Source organism: Beta vulgaris, chromosome 6, assembly GCF_026745355.1.
Source record: "Beta vulgaris subsp. vulgaris cultivar EL10 chromosome 6, EL10.2, whole genome shotgun sequence".
NCBI classification, from domain to species: Eukaryota; Viridiplantae; Streptophyta; class Magnoliopsida; order Caryophyllales; family Amaranthaceae; genus Beta; species Beta vulgaris.
Window position 1 is genome coordinate 13,068,961 of NC_079207.1, and position 20,739 is coordinate 13,089,699.

Sequence of the window (20,739 nt, forward strand, 5' to 3'; positions counted from 1 at the left end):
TTGCTCATTTCAAATTATCTAAGGTAGTGTTTGAAAATTTGTATTTCATTTCAAATAATGGATTTGAAATTTGGAATTTAAAGTTTGTATTTCAATTCCTAATAATTGTTTTGTAAAGGGGGGTTTGATAGAGGAGAGAAATAGAGGTTTAATAGAGGAGAGAGGAAAAGTGTGGCTTAACTAAAAGAGAGAAAAATAGATAGTAGAAAGAGAATGAGTGAAGTTGGGATATAGATACTCATGAAGTTGGGATATGTATGAGGAGAGAATTTCAAATGACAAGGTAATAGCTTGAATTTCAAATTCTACTAATATAGGCTTTTTGATGAGAATTTGGACAAATTTCATAATTTCAAATTCCATGCCATCCAAACAATAGATTTCATCCGAATCCGGGATTTGAAATGAAATCTTACTATCCAAACATAGCATAAATGAGCAAATTTTCCTAAAAAAAAGAATTTCAAATGAGCAAAAATTAGTATTAGATGCAATTGGTATACGTTACTTGTCTTCTTATCCTCTTCTGTACGAGAGAAATACTAATAGCTAGTACACTACCATATAAATATATTCTAGACAAAAGAAGTATACATAAAATTAATTATGACTATAAAAATCTAGATTCTTTTAGCAAATTTGTAAGAATTTATATACTTTTGCGTGTCACAAACTTGTTACTTAAAAGTTTGCTTCAGGATTCAATCTAGTTTTGAAAGCCTTTTTGCTTCATAGCATGTCAAAAATGGAAATCAATTATCAACAAGTTTTAATAGAAGTATACGTCTAAGCAACTACCACGAAGATACCCTTTAACAATTGAACAAGTTAACACCTACAGGAGCAGCAGGTGATAGCCTAGAGATATTGACATCCCCTCTAATTCCAAGAATTCTAGGCCTTGTTTGGTTGACAAAATAAATTACGAGAAGTGCAAATTCCTAGGAAGTAGAAGTATATGAAGTTGTTTGGTTGACAAAACCATGGGAATTTGCACTTCCTAGGAAGTTCTACTTCCTCCAAAATGGAGGAAGTTACTTACCTAGGTCCCCCTAGGTAGAGCTTCCCATAGGAAGTTCTACTTCTCATTATCAACCAAACACAATTTTACACTTCCTAGGAATTTCAAATACATGGAAAAAAATAATTCCTAGGAAGTATGACTTCCTATATACAACCAAACAAGGCCCTAGAATCGAGTCTCATCCCTTGCAAGTAGAAATTCTCAATTTTCCCCCTTCCCTCCTTGCAAGGGAATTCATCTCACCTAAAAAAAAATTAACACCTACGGGCTACAAATACAAGTGGATACTAAGACAAGATATACTCAGTAACTTTGTAATATTTTTCTCAGAATAGAGCGTAAGTTTAAAATTTCTCCTTAGTGGAAAGAAGCTTCAACCGAGTGTTTTGGTTCCCATCAAAAGAAAAAAGGAAAATTTCACTTGGTACTACTGTAATTTGAGCTTTTTTATTTGGTACCCAATTTTATTTTCTTTGAATTTCATATGGTACCATTATAGTTTGGATTTATTCTATAATGTAACATTATATTTAACAGAACATTAGTTTGGGAGTTAAATAGGGTTAAAAGTTTGTCTAATTTTGCGTAATAAACGTTTTGGGAGTCATTTTTGTCCTTAACGACCAAATTTAATGTCCGGTTTCACTAAAAAAAACAAATAGGCATTTCTTGACACGTAAAACGAGATTTTAGTCGTTTTTCTCTAATTTCGACTTCAATTTTGACTCATAAGAGCCAACATGACTCCCACACCTTAGGTGAACTATTCTCGATGCACAAGACACGTAAACGAGGCAAACTAGTAAAAGTATTTAACCCAAAACTAATGTTTTATTTAACGGAATGTTACGGTATAAAATAAGTCCAAACTACAAAATTACCATATGGAATCTAAAAAAAATTGGGTATCAAATGAAAAAGTATAAAATACATTGATACAAGCGGAATTTTCCTTTCTCATTATCACACACCTTCGATAATTTATTTCCCTGATTTCTCACTATAAATCATAATTTTATCTCATCTTTCATTAAATCCACCGCAAATATTAAAATTCTTTTATCAAAACCCTGATTAATCTAGCATATCCACTTCTTAACCATAATTGACCATAAAGAAAGGAAATTTTTTGATGGTTGAAAGTGATGATAAACTTAAAGGGATTATGATTAAAATTTTATAGGTTAGGGTTCTTGGTGGAATTTGGAGCTTCTATACTACTAATTGTATAATTTGTTATATTAAAGATAAGTTACAACAATTACTATGTTCTTTAACTATCAATTGTTATAGTTGACACTCCTTTTCACTTTTCATTGATCAATTACCACTTATCCACCTTAAATGCATGCAAATTTCAATTTGGGTAATGAGCAAAACTTTCTAATCATTCGATGTGTTCAACTTCACCATTAAGCTTAAAAACACCCTTAATTGCCGTCTGAAAAAAATTAAGGGGACTAAGAAGTTTGAATCTTAAATTAATTTGAGTTTAGATGAGAGAATTTTGAAGTTGTCGGATGAATATGGATTAAAGTGGGCTAAAGTTTTAGGTTATAAATAAGGATCGAGGAGAGAAAAATTGGAGGGAGGAGGACAAAATTTTTGGCAAAAATGATCCAATAGGCCAGTGGGACAAAGTGCCCACGAATGTATTATTCGAGCAACAAATTTGTGCTCGAGCTCATAGCTTTGTTTGGCACGTTGTTTTGCGAGTCTCCAACAATTTTTTATGAATCAAAGTTCTCTTTTCTTGTTAACAATGAAGATTTAATTGTTAATAATGAGTCAATTGTTGTAGAAACATGAATCTAATATATGCTTATCCAACCTAGATCTAGTAGGAAACGGGTATACTAACTTGATTATTATCATATCAACCAATACAAAATGTTATATATATGATAGACTTAATTTATCTTATAATCGAAGTAACCTTTTTATGGTAATGTGAAATCTCCCTACATAAGACTTGTAGATCAATCAATTAGCATACAAGTAACATACTCCAAAGTGAAAATTGTCCTTTAATGCTATTTATCCCCAAGCCTCGCCGCCTAGAAGGATATGCTAAAAAGTCACGCAATATGACTATAATTATATTGTTGCCGAGAAAAACGTCCATGTATCTAAAGGAATTCCTACATTAAATGCTAAATGAATAAAAACTTTGTTAAAGGCCCCAACATGAGTAGTTCCGTTGTGGACTTGTGGTGCACCATTGAGACACTGATAGTGACTCCCAGCAACTTGTCCAATTAAATCAATTGTTTATTCATACTACTTCTATAGTTCTAATATTGTTAATTGTTATCAAGAATATCTTCATCTTACTTCATTAACTACAGGTAGTCTGGACCTTATATGCTTATACTATAAGAAGTACTACACATTTGGCTCCATCAACTTGTGCAGAAAAAACAACTTACTTAGATTTTGTTATTATCTCCTGGACCAATACATTAATATGTCAATAATTACTCATATATGTACATATCAAATATATCATGGTGTATCACACTTTGTTTGGAGCTTTGGACCAAGCTATCGAGTGAGAGTATTAGCAAGTTTATTTATTTAATTCCTATGTAATCCAAATAAAGTGTGCTGAATCAAATCATGTTAATTAATAAGAGCCATTCGAACATAAAAAATATATATTTAATAAACAATAATCAATATCATGAATAAATGGTTTGGCTGAGACTGTCTTAGTGTAGCAAATAACTGAAACGGTCAACCATATTCCTCATATTATGTGGTCAGAGACAGAGTTGCTATAAGGCATCAACCAACGATTTAGCGGTTGTTGCTCGTGTTGTAGATTTTTTGTTGGTAGTCGGGACTACTGCTGTTCAAGTCTTTAAGTTACTACATTTAGATCCATTATTCCACATTCTGCAAAAACTTCGTTGCCACTGTATGTCATGCATGACTTTCATACTTAGAGAGAAAATATGTTTGTTTATTTGCTACTAATAATATCTTGTCATGCCTGACTTTCATACTTAAATCCTTTTTTTTTTGGTACAGTTCAGTTTCATTCAATTGCTTTCTTTTCACAATTTTAATTTAGTGCAGTTCAATCCAAAAGACAAGGCTTTAGAGGGGAAAATGTACAACCACGCTGGTTTTGGAATTTAAATGTATGTTTCTAAAATGATAAATTTGTCTTATATATAATGAGAAAATATGTTCGTACACTGACAATGGCTCAAATTGATAGATATACGATTTAAACTGATAGAAAAGGGTCTTAAATTGATATAAAAATATCATAAACGGAAACTCATTTTAGTCATTTTAATTACTGAGATTGCGTCTCAAGCAATATGCTTTGTATCATAAAAATCAATCATTTTGAACCTCTTATCAATTTTTCATGACATTATGCACATATCAAATGTATCATGGTGAATTCTTCAAATATAATTGTATTTTACAAGTGGGTTCGTAATGACCTTAATTCACACATACCAACATGCATAAACCTACATTTTAGTCAATTACAATGCTCAATTGAAGTAATATATAAATAATTACCATCACTTATATTCCCATTACGAGACAAGGTATATAATTTCAGGATCATACACTTTTATCAAATCATATATATTTTGATAAAACTACCAATAGGAATGGGAATTATTTCTTAAATAATGTTATATATATAGTTCATTTTATGTGGCCAGTTGATGTCCGTTCTTGAAACATAACTCACTCTATTTCTTATGAGTGCAATATTACATGACAGGAAGATAGATTAAAGGTGTGTTATCTTCTCCTAAATTTTCTTGAAGTAATGTAAATTGAAGTTAAATTTATTTGAATTGATAAGAACTTATATGTACTTATTAAATTGAAAAAAAAAATCCTCATGTACCTTTGAGGTTTGGCGTAATTTCCAAATTACCCCTCACATAATTGGGGAATTCCTCAGATACCCCTAAGGTTCGGGTTTGTTTTTAATATACCCTTACTATGGACGGAACCCTCACGCCATTAGGTTTTCCCCCTCTCTTTGCGCAATTTTCTCTCTATCCTCTCACCATTCTCCATTGATGAACCTCTAATCTTTCTCTCTCCTCCCACCATCCTCATTTGTGACATTCTAAACCTTAGAACTAATCCCCTTAATCTACAAACAATTGTTGCACAAAAATCAGTTCAAAGCCACGATGGTGGGGCGAATTCGGTAAATCCAAGCGACAAAAGATGGTGCAGATAGGCGGCAAAGGGTGGCGAGAACTGCGGTGGCTTATGGCGAACTGGGCAGCGAGGCAGGGGTGACTGACGACGGGCGATGCGAGCTAGTGGAGCTCCGGTGCGAGCTAGGCAGCAACTCAGGCAAGGAGGGCAAGAGAGAAAGAAGGAGGAAGCAAGCAGGGCGAGAAAGAAAGAAGAAGGAGGAAGCAAGCAGGGCGAGAGAGAAAGAAGAAGACTTCAAGCAAGGTGCGAGCTGCAACAGGGTACCAACGGTGTTGTTGTTCTGACGGTGCACCAGCAAGGGTGCGTAGGTGGTGCAGTGGTTTTCTGGCGGCGTTTGTGGCACAAAGTCAGAGAAGAAGAGGAGATGAGTGGTGAAGAAGATGGGAGGAGAGATGAAGAAGAAGAAGATGGGGAGGGGAGAGGAAAAAAGTTAATGGTGTTAACTTTTTGCTGTCATTAGTAAGGGTATTTTAGACCAAAATACAAATCCAAGGGGAATCTGAGGAATTCTCCAAATGTGGGGTAATTTGAAAATTATGGCAAACCTTAGGGGTACCTGAGGAATTTTCTCTATTAAATTTCATTTTATACGATGTTGAAACTAATTTGATTTAATCGAACTTACTTGACCTAAAACTTGTTAAAATTTTAAAGTAAAGAGAATGGATCCTGAAAGCATAAGGCCCTGTTGTGTTCAACTTATTTTAACTTATTTCAGAAAAATAAGATAAGATATAAGATCGAGATAAGATAAGATAATATCAGATAAGATGTTCTGTTCAACTTATCTTCACTTATTTCAGAAAAAATAAGATCAGATAAAATAAGATAAAATAAATTCAGATAAGACAAAATAAGTTAAATCAAACGGACCCTAACTATGCATTGAAAATATTACTCATTTACATTAAACAAATAACAACAAAACAAGGCCAACCAGAGAAAATATTATTGATCATCATGAAAATCTTGTTAAGTGAAGAAAAACACGACCTATATTTACAAAATCATCCATATACTTCACAAAATTACTAAAACCATCGACAACATACTATTGATAAATAACTCAAACTATATTAATAAAACTACTCATTATTAGCTAATATTATAATAAAAATGTATTGAATGACAAAATATTCTAAGAAATCTATGTCTTGATATACATAATCTATGATCTTCAATGATTAGTTACTAGCATCAACATGTCTGTAATAGTCTAATGAGCCATAACAACTAATTACACTAGAGAACATTATTAGAGAAAAAAACAGAAAATGTGATACGATATAGAGTTTTAGATCTGAACACAACACACTCACTCTCACACCCAACAATCACACTCTGATATTTCCAACCAAAAAAACTGAATAATCCGAATTTCACTCAACTCTTCTTTCTCTCTCTCTCTTCGTCATTGCTGAATCCTGAGCTCTCATTATACTTCTTCTCTCTTTCTCTCTCCTCTTCTTCTCTCTGTTTCTTTGTCTCTGATTTTTTATTCATTCGATTTTTTTTTCCACATTGAATTCCTCGTAACATTGATCACCTTTTCCAACTTTCTTGCTCTTTTTATTTTTGTATCGATCTTAAAACTCGGAGATCGCTTTTTCTCAAACCCTAGGCACTTCCTTCGGATTTTAAGGTTGTATTGTTTTTCTTAATTAGTGTGTAACTGAAGATTGTGATCTGAAATTTTGCAAGTTTCCAGGTCAGATTTTGATTTTTAAATTGTATTGTTATTATATTAGTTTGTTGTTTATTGTTTTTGATAATTCAATTTTATAGCTTATTTATTTGTTTAATGAGTGATTAGTTCATAATCTAATTGAGATCTGTGACATTCTTGTTGTAGGCAAATTGTTGGCGCTGTTATGATTTTCGTAATTCTTGGAGATTTGGGGTAATTAGACTGTAATTAGGATATTAGTTTAATTCTGGGGGAGGGGTTAGTGTTAGTTTTGGTGTTTCAGATGAACTGTTGAAGGGGGCTGGTACAATTTGGACATGAGAAGCTCTTGGTTTAATAAATTGTCGCTCGTTTTTGGTCATCGAATTCGCCATAATTGGTTCCTATTGTGCCTTCTTAGCATTCTTGCATTAGTTGCTCTTTTAGGATCCTCGTCGTCGTCTTTGAGGGACTTTGATACGTTAGGAACCCCTAGATTTCCCAATGTTTACACCAATTATAGGAAGTTGAAGGAGCAGGCGGTGGTTGATTATTTCGACTTGAGGTTTCTAGCATCGGGGAGTAATCCTAGGCAAAAGGAGCTTCCCCTTTGTGGGAAGGAGAGGGAAAATTATGTATTGTGTTACAATTTGAGTGCCAACGTGGAGGGTGGGTTTAAAGATGGTGAGGAGTTTGATCGACATTGTGAGCTGTCTCGTGATGAAGAACGGTGTTTGATCCGACCTCCTAAGGAGTATAAGATTCCCTTGCGATGGCCTGCTGGCAGAGATGTGATTTGGAGTGGAAATGTGAAGATCACAAAAGACCAATTCCTTTCTTCTGGAAGCATGACTAAGAGGTATCTCTTTCTCTTCTACGCTAAATTAGTAAATTGTGTCAAAAATAATTGGATTGCCTCATCTGCTTATAGTGAGCTTGAATTTCCTAATCGACTTTGCTAGGATGATGTTACTGGAAGAAAACCAAATTGCTTTTCACAGTGATGATGGGTTGATCTTCGATGGTGTGAAAGATTATACCCGCCAACTTGCAGAGTCTATTGGGCTGGGTAGTGACTCAGACTTCCTTCAAGCGGGTGTAAGTCTTCATTTGATTGAATTTTTTAGACATGTTGGAACTGACATGTTTTTGTTTGTGTCAACTTTTGGGAAGAAAAAAAGAAGTATAGGGTACCTTATAAGTTTGTTTCACAATTACAGGTGCAAACTGTGCTTGACATTGGCTGTGGTTTTGGAAGCTTCGGGGCTCATTTAGTCTCACTAAAATTGATGCCTGTTTGTATTGCTGCATATGAGGTGACTGGAAGCCAAGTCCAATTTGCCCTTGAGAGAGGTCTTCCAGCAATGCTTGGCAATTTTATTTCTAGGCAACTTCCATATCCATCATTGTCATTTGACATGGTTCACTGTGCTCGATGTGGTATTGATTGGGATGGAAAAGGTATGGGGTCACATGTTTCAGTCGGTTACTTCTTGAATTATCTCTCTCTATATTTGGGTTTGCAGTAGCCTTTTCCGTGCTATATAATTGGAATTAAAGCTTGAAAGGACTGTGTGTAGTATTAATATCCTTCCTACTATAGCTCGTCACTCCAGAGAAAGCAAAAAGAATAATTTGAAACATTCCTTGTCTGAAAACTAATATTTATTCTGAGAACAAGAATGCATCCTGTGATGGTATATTTAATTCTTTTGTGTGCTGATTTAACTATTCGAACAAGTTAAAAGGAAAGGAACGTGATATTTGAAAATATAATAGAATTGTTTGTCTCCCCCCTCTTCGTTTCTTTTCTTTACTTGGGGGGGGGGGGGGATGAGTCTATGATGCGTCATTGATGATTGAGGGATGCTCTCTCTTGCTTGATAACTTTTTCACAAGCTTTTCTTGTTTTGGGGCCTTTGGCTGTACATACCTTTCAGCTTGATACTGTGGTGCCTGTTGGAAATTTGGAATGCTTGGTATTTAGGCTAATGGTGCAGCATTTGGTGTACAACTTGTTGGGAGAAATTGGTACATTAAACAGGCTAACAGCATATCAGAAGTTGTAGGAGTCTTTCGTGATTCTTTTGTTTTCTGAAAAAAAAAAACAATATTCTCTTCATGTGCTGAGTGCAAAAGGGCATGTCTGCTGGATTGTCTTCATTATTGGGCTTTGCTAATTTAATACTATCAGGCATTCGGACCCTCATGGCCTCATGGGTTTCTTTCCGGTGCAATTCAGAGGAAACACACTTCATTGTATTCCCCCCTTCCCCAAAAAGATAATAGGAAAAATAAATTTGGGAATTTTGACTGAAATTGCAAAGGAGGTATGACTTGTGTTGAAGCTGTAGGAAAAGAAAGTAAACTGGTATAAAGGGGTTTGAGTTTTGATGTACCCTGTTGCTATTGTGAGGATCGCAAAATAGGGGTTATGAGGAGATCGTTACGCAGTTTTTGCTATCTAATGCAGTTCACTTTTTAGATATACCAGTTGATCCTGTACATTAGGCCATTAGGAAACTCTCTGCAATCTGTTCCAAGCTGTTGTCCAGCTATGTGGGTAAGTGGGTTTATTGGGTGAGGCTTTTGATATAGAGCTCTTGTGATGGCAAGAAACATTATTGCGTTTAGAAATGCAGAGGTCAATATATGAGAAGCTTGAGATCATATTGGTAATATATTGATATTGAGCGGCTGATTATGGTGAACTTTGTGCTTTATACATTGCTGTTCTTTGATGGTTGGGGTGCCTCTATGACAAAATCTTTCACTTTGTGTGACAAAAATGTATCTAAACTTTAAATAACATCTCAAACTGATCTAGAAATAATAGACTTGCCAGTTTGGCTTGTTTGCCATTACTATTCCAGTGGCTAAAGGGGTCCAGTTCTATATTCCTTGTGTGATGGCTGTAATTTTCGCAACTGAATGGTAAACTCTGTGTCAAGGCCAGTGTGATAGTTAGTAGATATTGATGACGAAGTAGAATGCTGTCTGTTATAAAGATGGTTCTTTATTTATCCTAACAATGGCCTTGTGGAACAGATGGAATGTTTGTTATTGAAGTAGATCGGTTGCTCAAGCCTGGAGGTTACTTTGTTTTAACCTCTCCCTCTACAATCAATCCACAAGGAAGTTTGTTGGCAACAAAGAAAGGCAACATGTTGACGCCAATCGAAGACTTCACCCAGAGGATTTGTTGGAGTCTTCTGGACCAGCAAGACGATACTCTTATCTGGCAGAAAACAGCTGATGCACACTGCTATACAGCTAGGTAAGCTAAGCCACATAGCAACTAATTGATGTTTACTTAATTGATCTGCATTTTATTATTAGTATCTAGATGTTTGTGTTGTAGCACATAAGCCTCACTCCACTACGTTGCTGTTGTGGGGATCGCTGGTCTCATTGGTGTGCTGTTTTGCAAATGTTTCATTCTTCTTTCTTGGTCATATAGGAGACAGGGACTGCCTCTTTGCCAGGATGAGCATGAAAGTCAATCTTATTACCATCCACTCGTCAAATGCATTAGTGGGACACATAGTAAAAGATGGACTCCCATTCGTAACAGGTCCAATGGTTCTCGGCTGACCTCGGAAGAACTTGAAGTTCATGGAAAGTATTGCTCCAATTATATTCTTGCCTAAGCTAAATGCAACTTGTTACTGATAAGGCGACTAAAGTGCTTACTTGCTGACGCCCTCAAAATTCTGCAGGTGTTCAGCACGGAGAGTTTTATGAAGAGAGGGAATATTGGAAGTCAGCCCTTAGAAATTATTGGTCTTTGCTTACCCCCTTGATATTCTCTGACCATCCAAAACGGCCTGGTGATGAAGACCCATTGCCTCCATATAACATGGTACGCAATGTCATGGACATGAATGCTCATTATGGTGGTCTGAATGCTGCACTTTTGGATGGAAAGAAATCAGCATGGGTTATGAATGTAGTTCCCGTGGGGACTCGCAACACACTTCCCCTCATACTTGATCAAGGTTTTGCTGGTGTTTTACACGACTGGTAATACTTCATGTCTAAAATCATAGTCTTGCACCCCGTGGAACAAATCACTATCATCAAGATTTATACTTTGTCCTTATCATGATATACTTATATAAGACAACCACCTTTGCTGAGGTCGAATTTTGACCATTAAGTGATCTCAAAATAAATTGCTAAAATTAAACGTAAATATGATTATACTTTTCAGTAAGAGGCGGCTGTGCAGTAGTTTTTATAGTCTTTATCAATCATGAGAACTTGAGAGGTTCATCGACCTCAAATAAAATAGATGTGTTACGTACTGGAGAAAGTAATTCCTTTTGGAGAGTAGATTCTTTGTGATAAATCATGCTTAATCTAGTGGATTTGAAGTAGTTATTAGTATTTTCATGTGTCGTCATAGTAGACCAAAAGTTACTTTAATTTTCGCCATAATTTCATGAAAAGGAATTTCTGTGCTTGAGTTCTGTTGCTAATTGGATGAATGACATGGAGAAAATGTTAGCCATTATCTGTTTCTTGATCAACTTTTAAGGAATTTGTCATCTACTTAACTCTTTTTTGTTTTTTCTCTTTTTCTGGGAAGTGTCTTGGGCTGCCTTGTAGGAATTATTCTAGTTATTACTCCAGCTTAAGCTGGTGTATGTTGAGAGTAGGATGTGGCCTTTTCTTTAAATTTATCTGGAGACATATCTCGTAAATGGAAGATTCACTTCTTTATTGCAATATTTGGTGTACTCATTGTGTTGATCAAATTTTTGTAGGTGCGAGCCTTTCCCAACTTATCCTCGAACCTATGACATGCTCCATGCCAGTGGGCTTCTCTCACTCCTCAGTTCAGAGAAATGTAGTATGATGGACTTGTTTTTGGAAATGGATAGAATTCTCCGGCCTGAGGTATGTCTTTCAATTTTTGCCTTGATACTTTATGACACGAGTAGTAGTGTCAGATACGGCTACGAGTGGAAATCAGCAGTTTTATGAAAATTATGCATGTTCTTTTTGTTCCGAAATGAATTGTCAAGTGTTAGTACTCATTATGAAGTATTAAGTAATCTGAAAATGGAGGTGAAATATATACATTTTTTGAGTAAAATAGTATCACATCTAAATGTTATTTGATTCTAGAAATTGGTCATCTTGACCTGAAAATATTTCCTTTTGTCCTGTTGGTATCATGGTATGTATTACTTGTACTAGATGTGGGGGAAAGGATGGAAAGTTTCTCTCTCTCTCTCTCTCTCTCTGTCATATACACACTCCCACATTCCCCTCTCTTCTTTTTGAGGTTGTGGTAGAACAGGGTATGGGAATATTAAAGCATCCCCTTCTCTCTGTTCTCTCCCCCCCCCCCCCGCATGTAATCTGTGCAGTAGTTTGTATAAGCTGATGTGTGTCGATCTTACTTTGCTAATGAGTTTTGCTACACATCTACATCTTGCAAAGTTTGACAGAAACCTTGTATTCCTTACTAGGGTTGGGTCATTCTTTCTGATAATGTTGGAGCTATAGAAATGGCACGCTCACATGCTACTCAGATCCGCTGGGAAGCCAGGGTCATTGATCCTCAAAATGGAAGTGATCAGAGGCTTCTTGTTTGCCAAAAACCATTCTTGAGAAAATAATCATTTTATCATCCAGAGCCTCACTCTGCAAGGGCCTCTGATTTGTCAACTCGGGTAACTTCTCTTAAACTGTTTAAGCTTAATTTGGCATAAAAAAAATACTGTATAATGCAATTGCTTTGTGATATGCATACATTTCGACAATTCGGAGGCTTATATTTTGGGAGATTCTACATGGTGACCTTATATGCTTTCGCATATATGCTCGGAGAAAAAATATATAATGTCCAAGAGTGACCGTTTGTTATTATATAAATAAACTTGATGTCAAAATAGTAATATATTGTGGAACATTCCATCAAAACGTTAAGACTGCATCAGTAGCTTTAATTCCATCATTCATGTCTTAGTCGTCATGTGCAACAACATTAGACACAGCTTTTTCTTGTTCACATCAAATATTTTCATGTAGTATTAATGCTTACAAGAATTCACAATCACATCAAGAATAATAGAAAACTTCCACCACATAGAATTTTGCAAGCCACAAGGTCACCACATAAATTTTCTTCTTTTTCTTTTGTCTGAAAATGGTAAAGTGGATGTCAAATGCTCATTTAGCTGCAATGTGGTCCGCATTTGCTAGTCACTGATAAGCCAAAGTTGCAATGTTGTGATAAATGTAAATACTTATAGCCTGTATCATCTGTTGAGTCGACCCCATGAGTGAGATTCAGTTTTCTCCCTTAACTTGCCTTGGGAAACTATGAGTGTTTGGCTGGGAGGAAAACATTATCCAAAGGGTGGAAAACAGTTTTGCCATGGATGGTAATGTTTTCGTTGAATGCCACATGTTGCTCCCTGTTCCTCACTTCCTCGCTTTCCTCGTTATACTGTCCCATCCATCTTCTCCCCTAATTTTCATTTTTCATTTTCTTTTTTAAGAACCAAACAGAGGAAAACTTGCATTGAAACTTATTGAGAATGTTTTTTCTGTCCAACCCAACAAACCTTATAAGACTTTTTTTAGCATATAGCAATCTTTTTCGGCAGCATAGCTGACACATTGATCTATATGATTGGGTTATCGCAGGGCAGAGTTTACATGAATATATATATGTATACAGAAGCTGCTTGGGCTATTGACAAATTTGGAAATGTTCATCCTTGATATGGACAGGTTGAATTTGTAGATTAGGAGAATATATTCATTGCAGAAAATAGCTGCAATTTTTTTGGCCAGGCATTTGTAGCAATTCATTCTTTCTTATTTTTACGTCCTCGTCCCGCAAGGTTTTGGTCCTGTTTTTTTTTTTTTGTCCATTGTTTTTTTTAATATATTTTTTAGTATTGATTTGTAATGAGTATTAAAGAAAGCATAGCAACCACGATGTGTAAGAAACAGGTGACATATTTCTTTTGAGTGGAAGAGTGAAGCTGTCTCAATTTTCGATCATTCTGTGTTGGTTGCTCAAAAATGTCAAGTTGAATTATTAATGATGAATTCCTAGTTGTACAATTGTCAAGTTGAAGGTGAGATGAATGTTGGAACATTTATAGGGTAATGGGTTTGATACTCATATGGCTTTATACTAGAAGAGGAGGAGGTCTAGTATGCAAAAGATTAGAGTACACAAAGTGGCAAAATCATGTGGAATAATCAAGGGAAAACAGAAGCTGGTCGCGGGTCGCGGCCAAGGGGCCATCGCGAGCTACGACAGGCGTCGCGGGTCGCGACCCGGGCCTCGCGAGTCGAACCTGTCTTCTGCCTTGGAACGTGAAGAGATGCTTTGATGGTTTTTTATCCGTTGTGATGTGTACGTTTTCATTTTAATGACTTTTAGGGTCCTTCAATCAGTGGATTAAAGGTCTTTGATTAGTGATTAAGATGGGGGTTATGAAAATAACCACTCTAATCTATGAAGGGTATATTTTCTATATAACCTTTGTGATTCCTTTGAGGAAAGAGTTAGAAAAAAAATTAGAATTTTATATACTCTCTAATCTTCTTGCTTTGCTTAAGAGAAACCTTGCAAACTTCTCTTGAGTGTTCTTCACAAACACAAAACACAAGTTCTTGTTGATTCACTTAGAAGATCATCTAAGTGGATTGTTCTCTCCATTGTATCTCATTAGTTATTTCGTGGTAACCCGGTGATCCTAGAGGGGCAAAATTAAACTAATAGGAAAGCGTAGTTTTCGTGCCTAACAATGAACTCATTTCATATAAGACACCAACATAACTGTACGATTAGTAGTTTCGTTTTCTGTTAAAAATTGTATTAGCTTTCATCAGGCATGCAAATTGTTGACCAAACATTGGCACATCGAAGCAGCTAAACCAAATGTTAAGCTCTTTGTCCATTGAGCCCTAGTTACCAGTCACTACTGCAATTACCTTCTTTTATCCTTCTATATGAGCCATTTCAGGTTTAATATGCAATATTGTGTGACACCAGTACTTATAAAAAAAAAGTGTGATACCAGTTTCCCCGCTTACTCTAGACGCAGGTTATGTTTTGCAGTAGTTGTTGTTGTAGTTCTTACATATGTTGTTGTAATACCGTGGCTCATAGTATAAATAACTCCGGTTCCTTAGATACGGGTAGTTTCTTTATCATTCTGGTTTGACATCAATCTTTTTATGGCCAGTACCAATCCTCATTTTAATTCCATATCCCACTTGTCTGATTTAAAGACCTAATATCCCCATCCTTATTTAAAATATCTAAAACTTTTTCTTCTACATCCATGCCAACTATACTCCAGAATTTTTGATAAAAGAGAGCACACATACCATCAGACCCTGGAGCTTTGGTGGGATGCATTTGATGTAGAGCTTCCTAAACTTCTTCTCGGGTATACGCAGCCTTGAGCTACTATGCAAGTTCGCAATCACCTTTTCGTGTACTTTTTCGAGAACGGGGTCCATGTCAACACCCTCATTTGCACGAAAAAGAGTCTCAAAATGTTGGGCGATCACCTCAGCAATTTCTGGTTCCTCAACATATTCCAGACCCCCTGCATCTTTAATTTTTGTAATGGAATTCCGGGTTTGACGTTGCTTCGCTTTGGCATGAAAAAATTTTGTATTCCGATCTCCATGCCTAAGCCAATCGTGTCTACTTCTTTGCTTCCAATACATCTCTTCTCGGCTTTCGAGTTCATCCATTCGGGAATCAACCATCCTCATTTGTTCAATATCTTCCGACGTTTGTTCACCTTTCATCAACTTGCGCATCTGTTCTTGGCAGCCTTGCATTTCTTTAGCAAAATCACCAAATTTATATTTGCTCCACTCCCTCAGTTTCAAAGAGCGGTTCTCATCAAGTTCCCCTTTGCATCTTCACCCTTACACCATGTGTCTCTTATGACATCCTCACAAGCATCTTCTTTTGTCCACATCTCTTCAAATCTAAAGAGGCATTTTTTCTTTCGCTCTCTAGGAGTATGCAAGCTCGTTCGCAGGCTAAGTAGCAGAGGCAAATAGTCCGATTTCCTTTTCTCTAAATAAGTCACAAACGAACCTCGAAAAATGTCTTTCCACCCTAAACTCTAAAAATTTAAAGTTACCTAAAACACTACTTTACCAATTACCATAATCTACTTTTTATGTCTAGCGATACTTTAATTGAGTCTAAACCCTAAGAAGCTCGTTGAAAAGTTATTGTTGAATAGGGAAAAAGTGAAGAAATTTCTTAACCATCATATATTGCTCTTTTATTTGAAGTCATTGTTGAATTGGTTCAAAATTAACTTTCTATGAAGAAGAATTTACTAGATCTTTGAAACATAAAATTTGAATTAAATCTAAATTATACTCCTAGTACTATGGAACTAGATAACTTAATTTTGACCTTAAAAATCTACATAAATACTGATATAATTAAATTGACTTCATTCCCCTAACAAACTGATTTATAATAAATAATATTATAACTTAACTAAATGACTCCTTACTTGAATATTACCAAAACCTAGTCAATTAAAACTAAACCCGGTTGCACATGTTTTCTAACTCTACCCACAAAAAATTGAATCACAATTGACAAGATAGTAATCCACCCTTCGTGATGTCTTCTCTAAAACCATTTGCAATACATGACATATTCACATCTATGAGACTATATCCAACATAAACTAATGTGTTTCCTTAATATATATCAGTCTTATATGCACGCTATTTATGCGAAAGCATATAAAATTATTCATATATATAACAAAGATAGAGATATAATGATCTTAATGTTTTTTTTGTTTAATTAAAGTAGGTAGTTGTCATATATAATAGAAATTTAAATTGGTTTTGTAATATTTGTTAATAGTTGAGAATATTTAGATAATTAAAAATAGACATTAAAAAGTGAGGAGTTCACTTATAAAATAAAGTGAGGAGTTCAAGTGACCAAACCAAATTTGCAATTGCCCCCGAAGAATATAAAGACCAATGACTTGTTATAAATGAGATCCCCCATTGCCTACATCCTCTTCTGATCTTCTCTTTGTAGTGACTATTGAGTATTGAGCAGCTGAAAAAAGAAAATTAAAGTAAAAACTTGGAGATGCGGGGGATCGAACCCCGTGCCTCTCGCATGCAAAGCGAGCGCTCTACCATTTGAGCTACATCCCCACTGATAAGATAACGATTACTTGTTGATACTTGATTATTATTTTCTCAAGTCTTGTGAATTTGCTATTTAAAGTTGATATATTTAAGGGCTCTGAAAAGCCTTTTTTTTTTTTAACTTCTCCTGTTATAGGAGTTACAACTTACAATATATCAATACACCCCTTGTAAAAAGGTGTATCACATAAACTTCAAATCATTTCTATTTAACTTTAATTAACTTAAAATTAGTTTTTCTAAAACAATAATTTATTTTATGAAACTTGTTTCATGTGACCATGTTATTGCTAAACTTCACTCATTTTACTTGATTGAACTTATTTATTTTGGCTGAACTTAACTTATTTATTTTGGCTGAACTTAGCATATTTATTTTGCTGAACTTTTAATAAGTTAAGAAGCTAAGAAGCTAAGTCTGGAGCTTAAGAGAGGGATTGATGTCATATTTTGGAATGGATGTGATACTATAATCTCTAAAATAGAAAGCTAGTCAATCATCGAATAGAACTTGACAAGTAAAAAAGTAATGGGTTTTCAATGCACACCATACCCACAAAGTTCTCGACTTCTCCTTTTCATTTCATTCTATTTTAATGATTTGAACCAAACACCTCCTAATTTTTAGATATATCCCCGTTCTCAGTGATCTTATTAATACTTATATCCTCGACCTCAGTTTGATGTACCCAGATTATTTTTCAACTGAGCTAAGGAGAATTTCTAAAAGTTGACAAAAACAACTAAGAATGGAGCCGAGGAGAGAATAAGAAATTGCGAAATAAAGGAGAGGTTGGGGTAAGTTGTTTATACATCTATACGCATATACTAAAAGGTATCGTCATTTTATCAAGCATTTCTATTTGCCAGATGAATAATTCACTCATTTAATAAGCATCGATCATTTGATCTCATACATTCGTTAGTAGAATTTGATGTGCAAAAAGGGAGGCTCAATGACGTTTGACTTTGTAATCGAAATATGACGACTAGATATGTATTTAAATTAAAAAAGTCAAATAAGATTCTTTCCCATAAAAAAAAAAACATACGGTGTGTTTTCATTAAAATTATACCAAATAAGGAAATTCTTACATTATTTCCTCAAAATCACGATATACATAAACCATAAAATTATGGTTAAAATTTATTTATGTGAAAGATATAATGAATTTTGTTAATAGAACACTAGAATTTTTTGCACGCGATGCGTGCTGGAATTTTTTTTGAAATAGAAATTCGATTTTCTTCGGCATAAGAGTCAAAATTTGAACATTAGACATACAAAGTATGGTTTAGTTTCTGTCACTTAAGTCTCTCACCATTATTTTTATTTTTATTTTTATTTTTACTTTTCAAAGTTAAATTCTATGAACATTGAATTCATTTATGATTTCTAATATTATAATTTTTTAGTTGATTTTTGAATTAAGTACAATACTTCATAAATTGTAAAGAAAGTGGACACTTTGATTTCAAGTCAATTTTTTCATAGGTTGTAGTTTGTAAGTGAATTTTTAAGTTTTTATAAAGTTTTCTCATTTTAGTGATTTGCATAACGTAAATTTTGCAATTTTATGATTATAGTTGACCTGTGAGTGATTGTTATAATTATATTTTTGGTATTTTTGTTTGAAGCGCCTTTGATTTGTAAGTGAATTTGTAATTTAGAATGGAAAGGGGGGGGGGGCAAAATAGGCATTTCAAAAGAGGACGCCATTGCTTCTCCCTTCCCTTATATAATAGAGATAAAACCATACTAAAATACTGAAACAACTTTTTGTCATTTTGTGTTGTACTCTTTTAAATGGGTTTTATTGATGAACGAGTCATTTGTGTTAGGCCGGTCTCGATTCAATTCGGGGACTTATTAGTTTCAAGCCAGGTAGTTTGGGTTTTGTTGATCAAGTTGGTCATCATGTCTTATTGATTTTTGGTCTTCATTATCAGTTCTAATTTGGACCTCAAGTTGGATTTGCTCTGCAAAGTCCGATGCCGAACATTTTAAATTGTGATTTCGTTGCACATTTTTTGTGCGATAATTTATAGCTCATGTTGTGATTTTCCATTCGAAACTACGACATAGTTATACACACGGCTCAACATGTACGTTGCGCCCAAATTGCAGTCATTTTTTCGACAACATGTACAACAACATTTTTCGATCGAGTTTTTGTAATCATCTTACTTTTTTTTTTAGTAAAAATGGTTTTTTGTCACCTACAAAAAACCTAAACTTATATGAACTGAACTTATTTAACATGATTGATCCTTATTAGAATTTTTTTTAAGTGTTGTATTAAATAGGATCAAACCTAATCTAAACTATTGAAACTTATTCTTTAAGTTGAAGAAAACATACCCTAATAAGTAGTGAATTTTGTTAATTGTGATATGTGTAAAAGTATGGAGGGGAGGGTGAGAAACAATCCAAATTATATCTCGTTTATAGTTGATAAGCCTGTGCCAAAACTAGTTAAGGAAAGAGTTTGTTCATCATATACCCGAGTGTATCATGTGCATGGTACACGTTAGAGATGGCCGATAGTGCGTGCCAATCCAGCTCATCCAGCCCAACCCACCTCGTGGGCTGTGTGGGTCGGGCCAACAAAAAGCCCGGTCCAGCCCAGCTCGAACCATGAAATTGGTGGGTGGGCCGTGGGCCAGATTTCTTGAGCTCAACCCGCTAAAGCCCACTACCAAAACAACCCATCTCGGACCATGAAACCGGTCGAACCCGACCCATGAATCAGACCAACCCAATCCAAGTAAATATTGAACCAAATTGTGTATATTTTAATCAAATTGTATATATTTTAATCAAATTGCATATACTTCCTCCGTTTCTTTTTAGATGTTACACTTTTAAAATCGCGGACTCCTAAACAATTTTTGGAGAGGAGGGAGATAGAGAAAGAAAACAAAAGGTCCCATATGATAGGAGAGAGATAGAGAGAAATTATTACCCAAAATAAAAGTGTAACATCTAATTTGAAACTTCTTAAAATAGAAAGTGTAAATCTAATTTGGAACGGAGGAAGTATTATAATTCAATCAAACTTAAAAATAATGAAATTATTCATTAATATTGATATTTGTACTTCCTCCGTTTTTTTTAGATGTTACACTTTCTATTTTAGGAAGTTTTAAATTAGATGTTACACTTTTATTTTGGGTAATAACTTCTCTCTATCTCTCTCCTATCGCATGTTCACATGGACCCTTTTGTTTTTCATTCTCTCTATCTCTCTCCTCTCCAAAAATTACCTAGGAGTCCTTGATTTGAAAAGTGTAACATCTAATAAAAAACGGAGTAAGTATATATTTTTAATTCATTTTAAATATTTTATGTAACAATAATGAATAATTTCAATGATTAAGAAATTTTTTTTAAAAAAATTCTCATGACGGCTCATCAACCCGATCCAGCCCACCAGACCCACGAACTGTGAAAAATCAATAACAGATCGGTGTGGGCCAAGATTTTTCAGCTCGCAGACCAGTTCACTCAACCCATGAATTTCACGGTCCGATCCTGAGCCATGAAATCTCAGCCCAGCCCACTACGGCCCACGGTTCGACCCGCCTAGCCCGCACCAGTGGCCATCACTAGTACACATTTTTGCTTATTTGCTTTGATCCTCTC

The 20,739-nt window shown here is 35.0% G+C and overlaps 1 protein-coding gene and 1 non-coding gene across 2 annotated transcripts; one reads left to right on the top strand and one right to left on the bottom strand.

Moving 5' to 3' along the window:
• The first annotated feature begins 6,511 nt into the window (after positions 1-6,511).
• LOC104895806 (probable methyltransferase PMT5) lies at positions 6,512-13,925 on the top strand. The gene is made up of 10 exons (XM_057395567.1): positions 6,512-6,941; positions 7,086-7,758; positions 7,862-7,997; positions 8,120-8,360; positions 9,948-10,176; positions 10,360-10,516; positions 10,618-10,922; positions 11,669-11,801; positions 12,380-12,583; positions 13,563-13,925. The coding sequence occupies exons 2-9, from the start codon at positions 7,238-7,240 to the stop codon at positions 12,527-12,529; spliced, it is 1,872 nt and encodes a 623-aa protein (XP_057251550.1). The 5' UTR covers positions 6,512-6,941; positions 7,086-7,237; the 3' UTR covers positions 12,530-12,583; positions 13,563-13,925.
• Positions 13,926-17,026: 3,101 nt separating this feature from the next.
• On the bottom strand, positions 17,027-17,099 carry TRNAA-UGC (transfer RNA alanine (anticodon UGC)). The gene has a single exon. It is a non-coding gene; the product is annotated as a tRNA-Ala (tRNA).
• Positions 17,100-20,739: the final 3,640 nt, after the last annotated feature.

Bases quoted from the DNA above. Each gene is read 5' to 3' on its own strand.
- LOC104895806 (XM_057395567.1), top strand. From the start codon at position 7,238: ATGAGAAGCTCTTGGTTTAATAAATTGTCGCTCGTTTTTGGTCATCGA. The intron at 10,517-10,617 runs GGAAAGTATTGC...CAAAATTCTGCA, and splicing joins CGGAAGAACTTGAAGTTCAT to GGTGTTCAGCACGGAGAGTT. The intron at 11,802-12,379 runs GTATGTCTTTCA...ATTCCTTACTAG, and splicing joins ATAGAATTCTCCGGCCTGAG to GGTTGGGTCATTCTTTCTGA.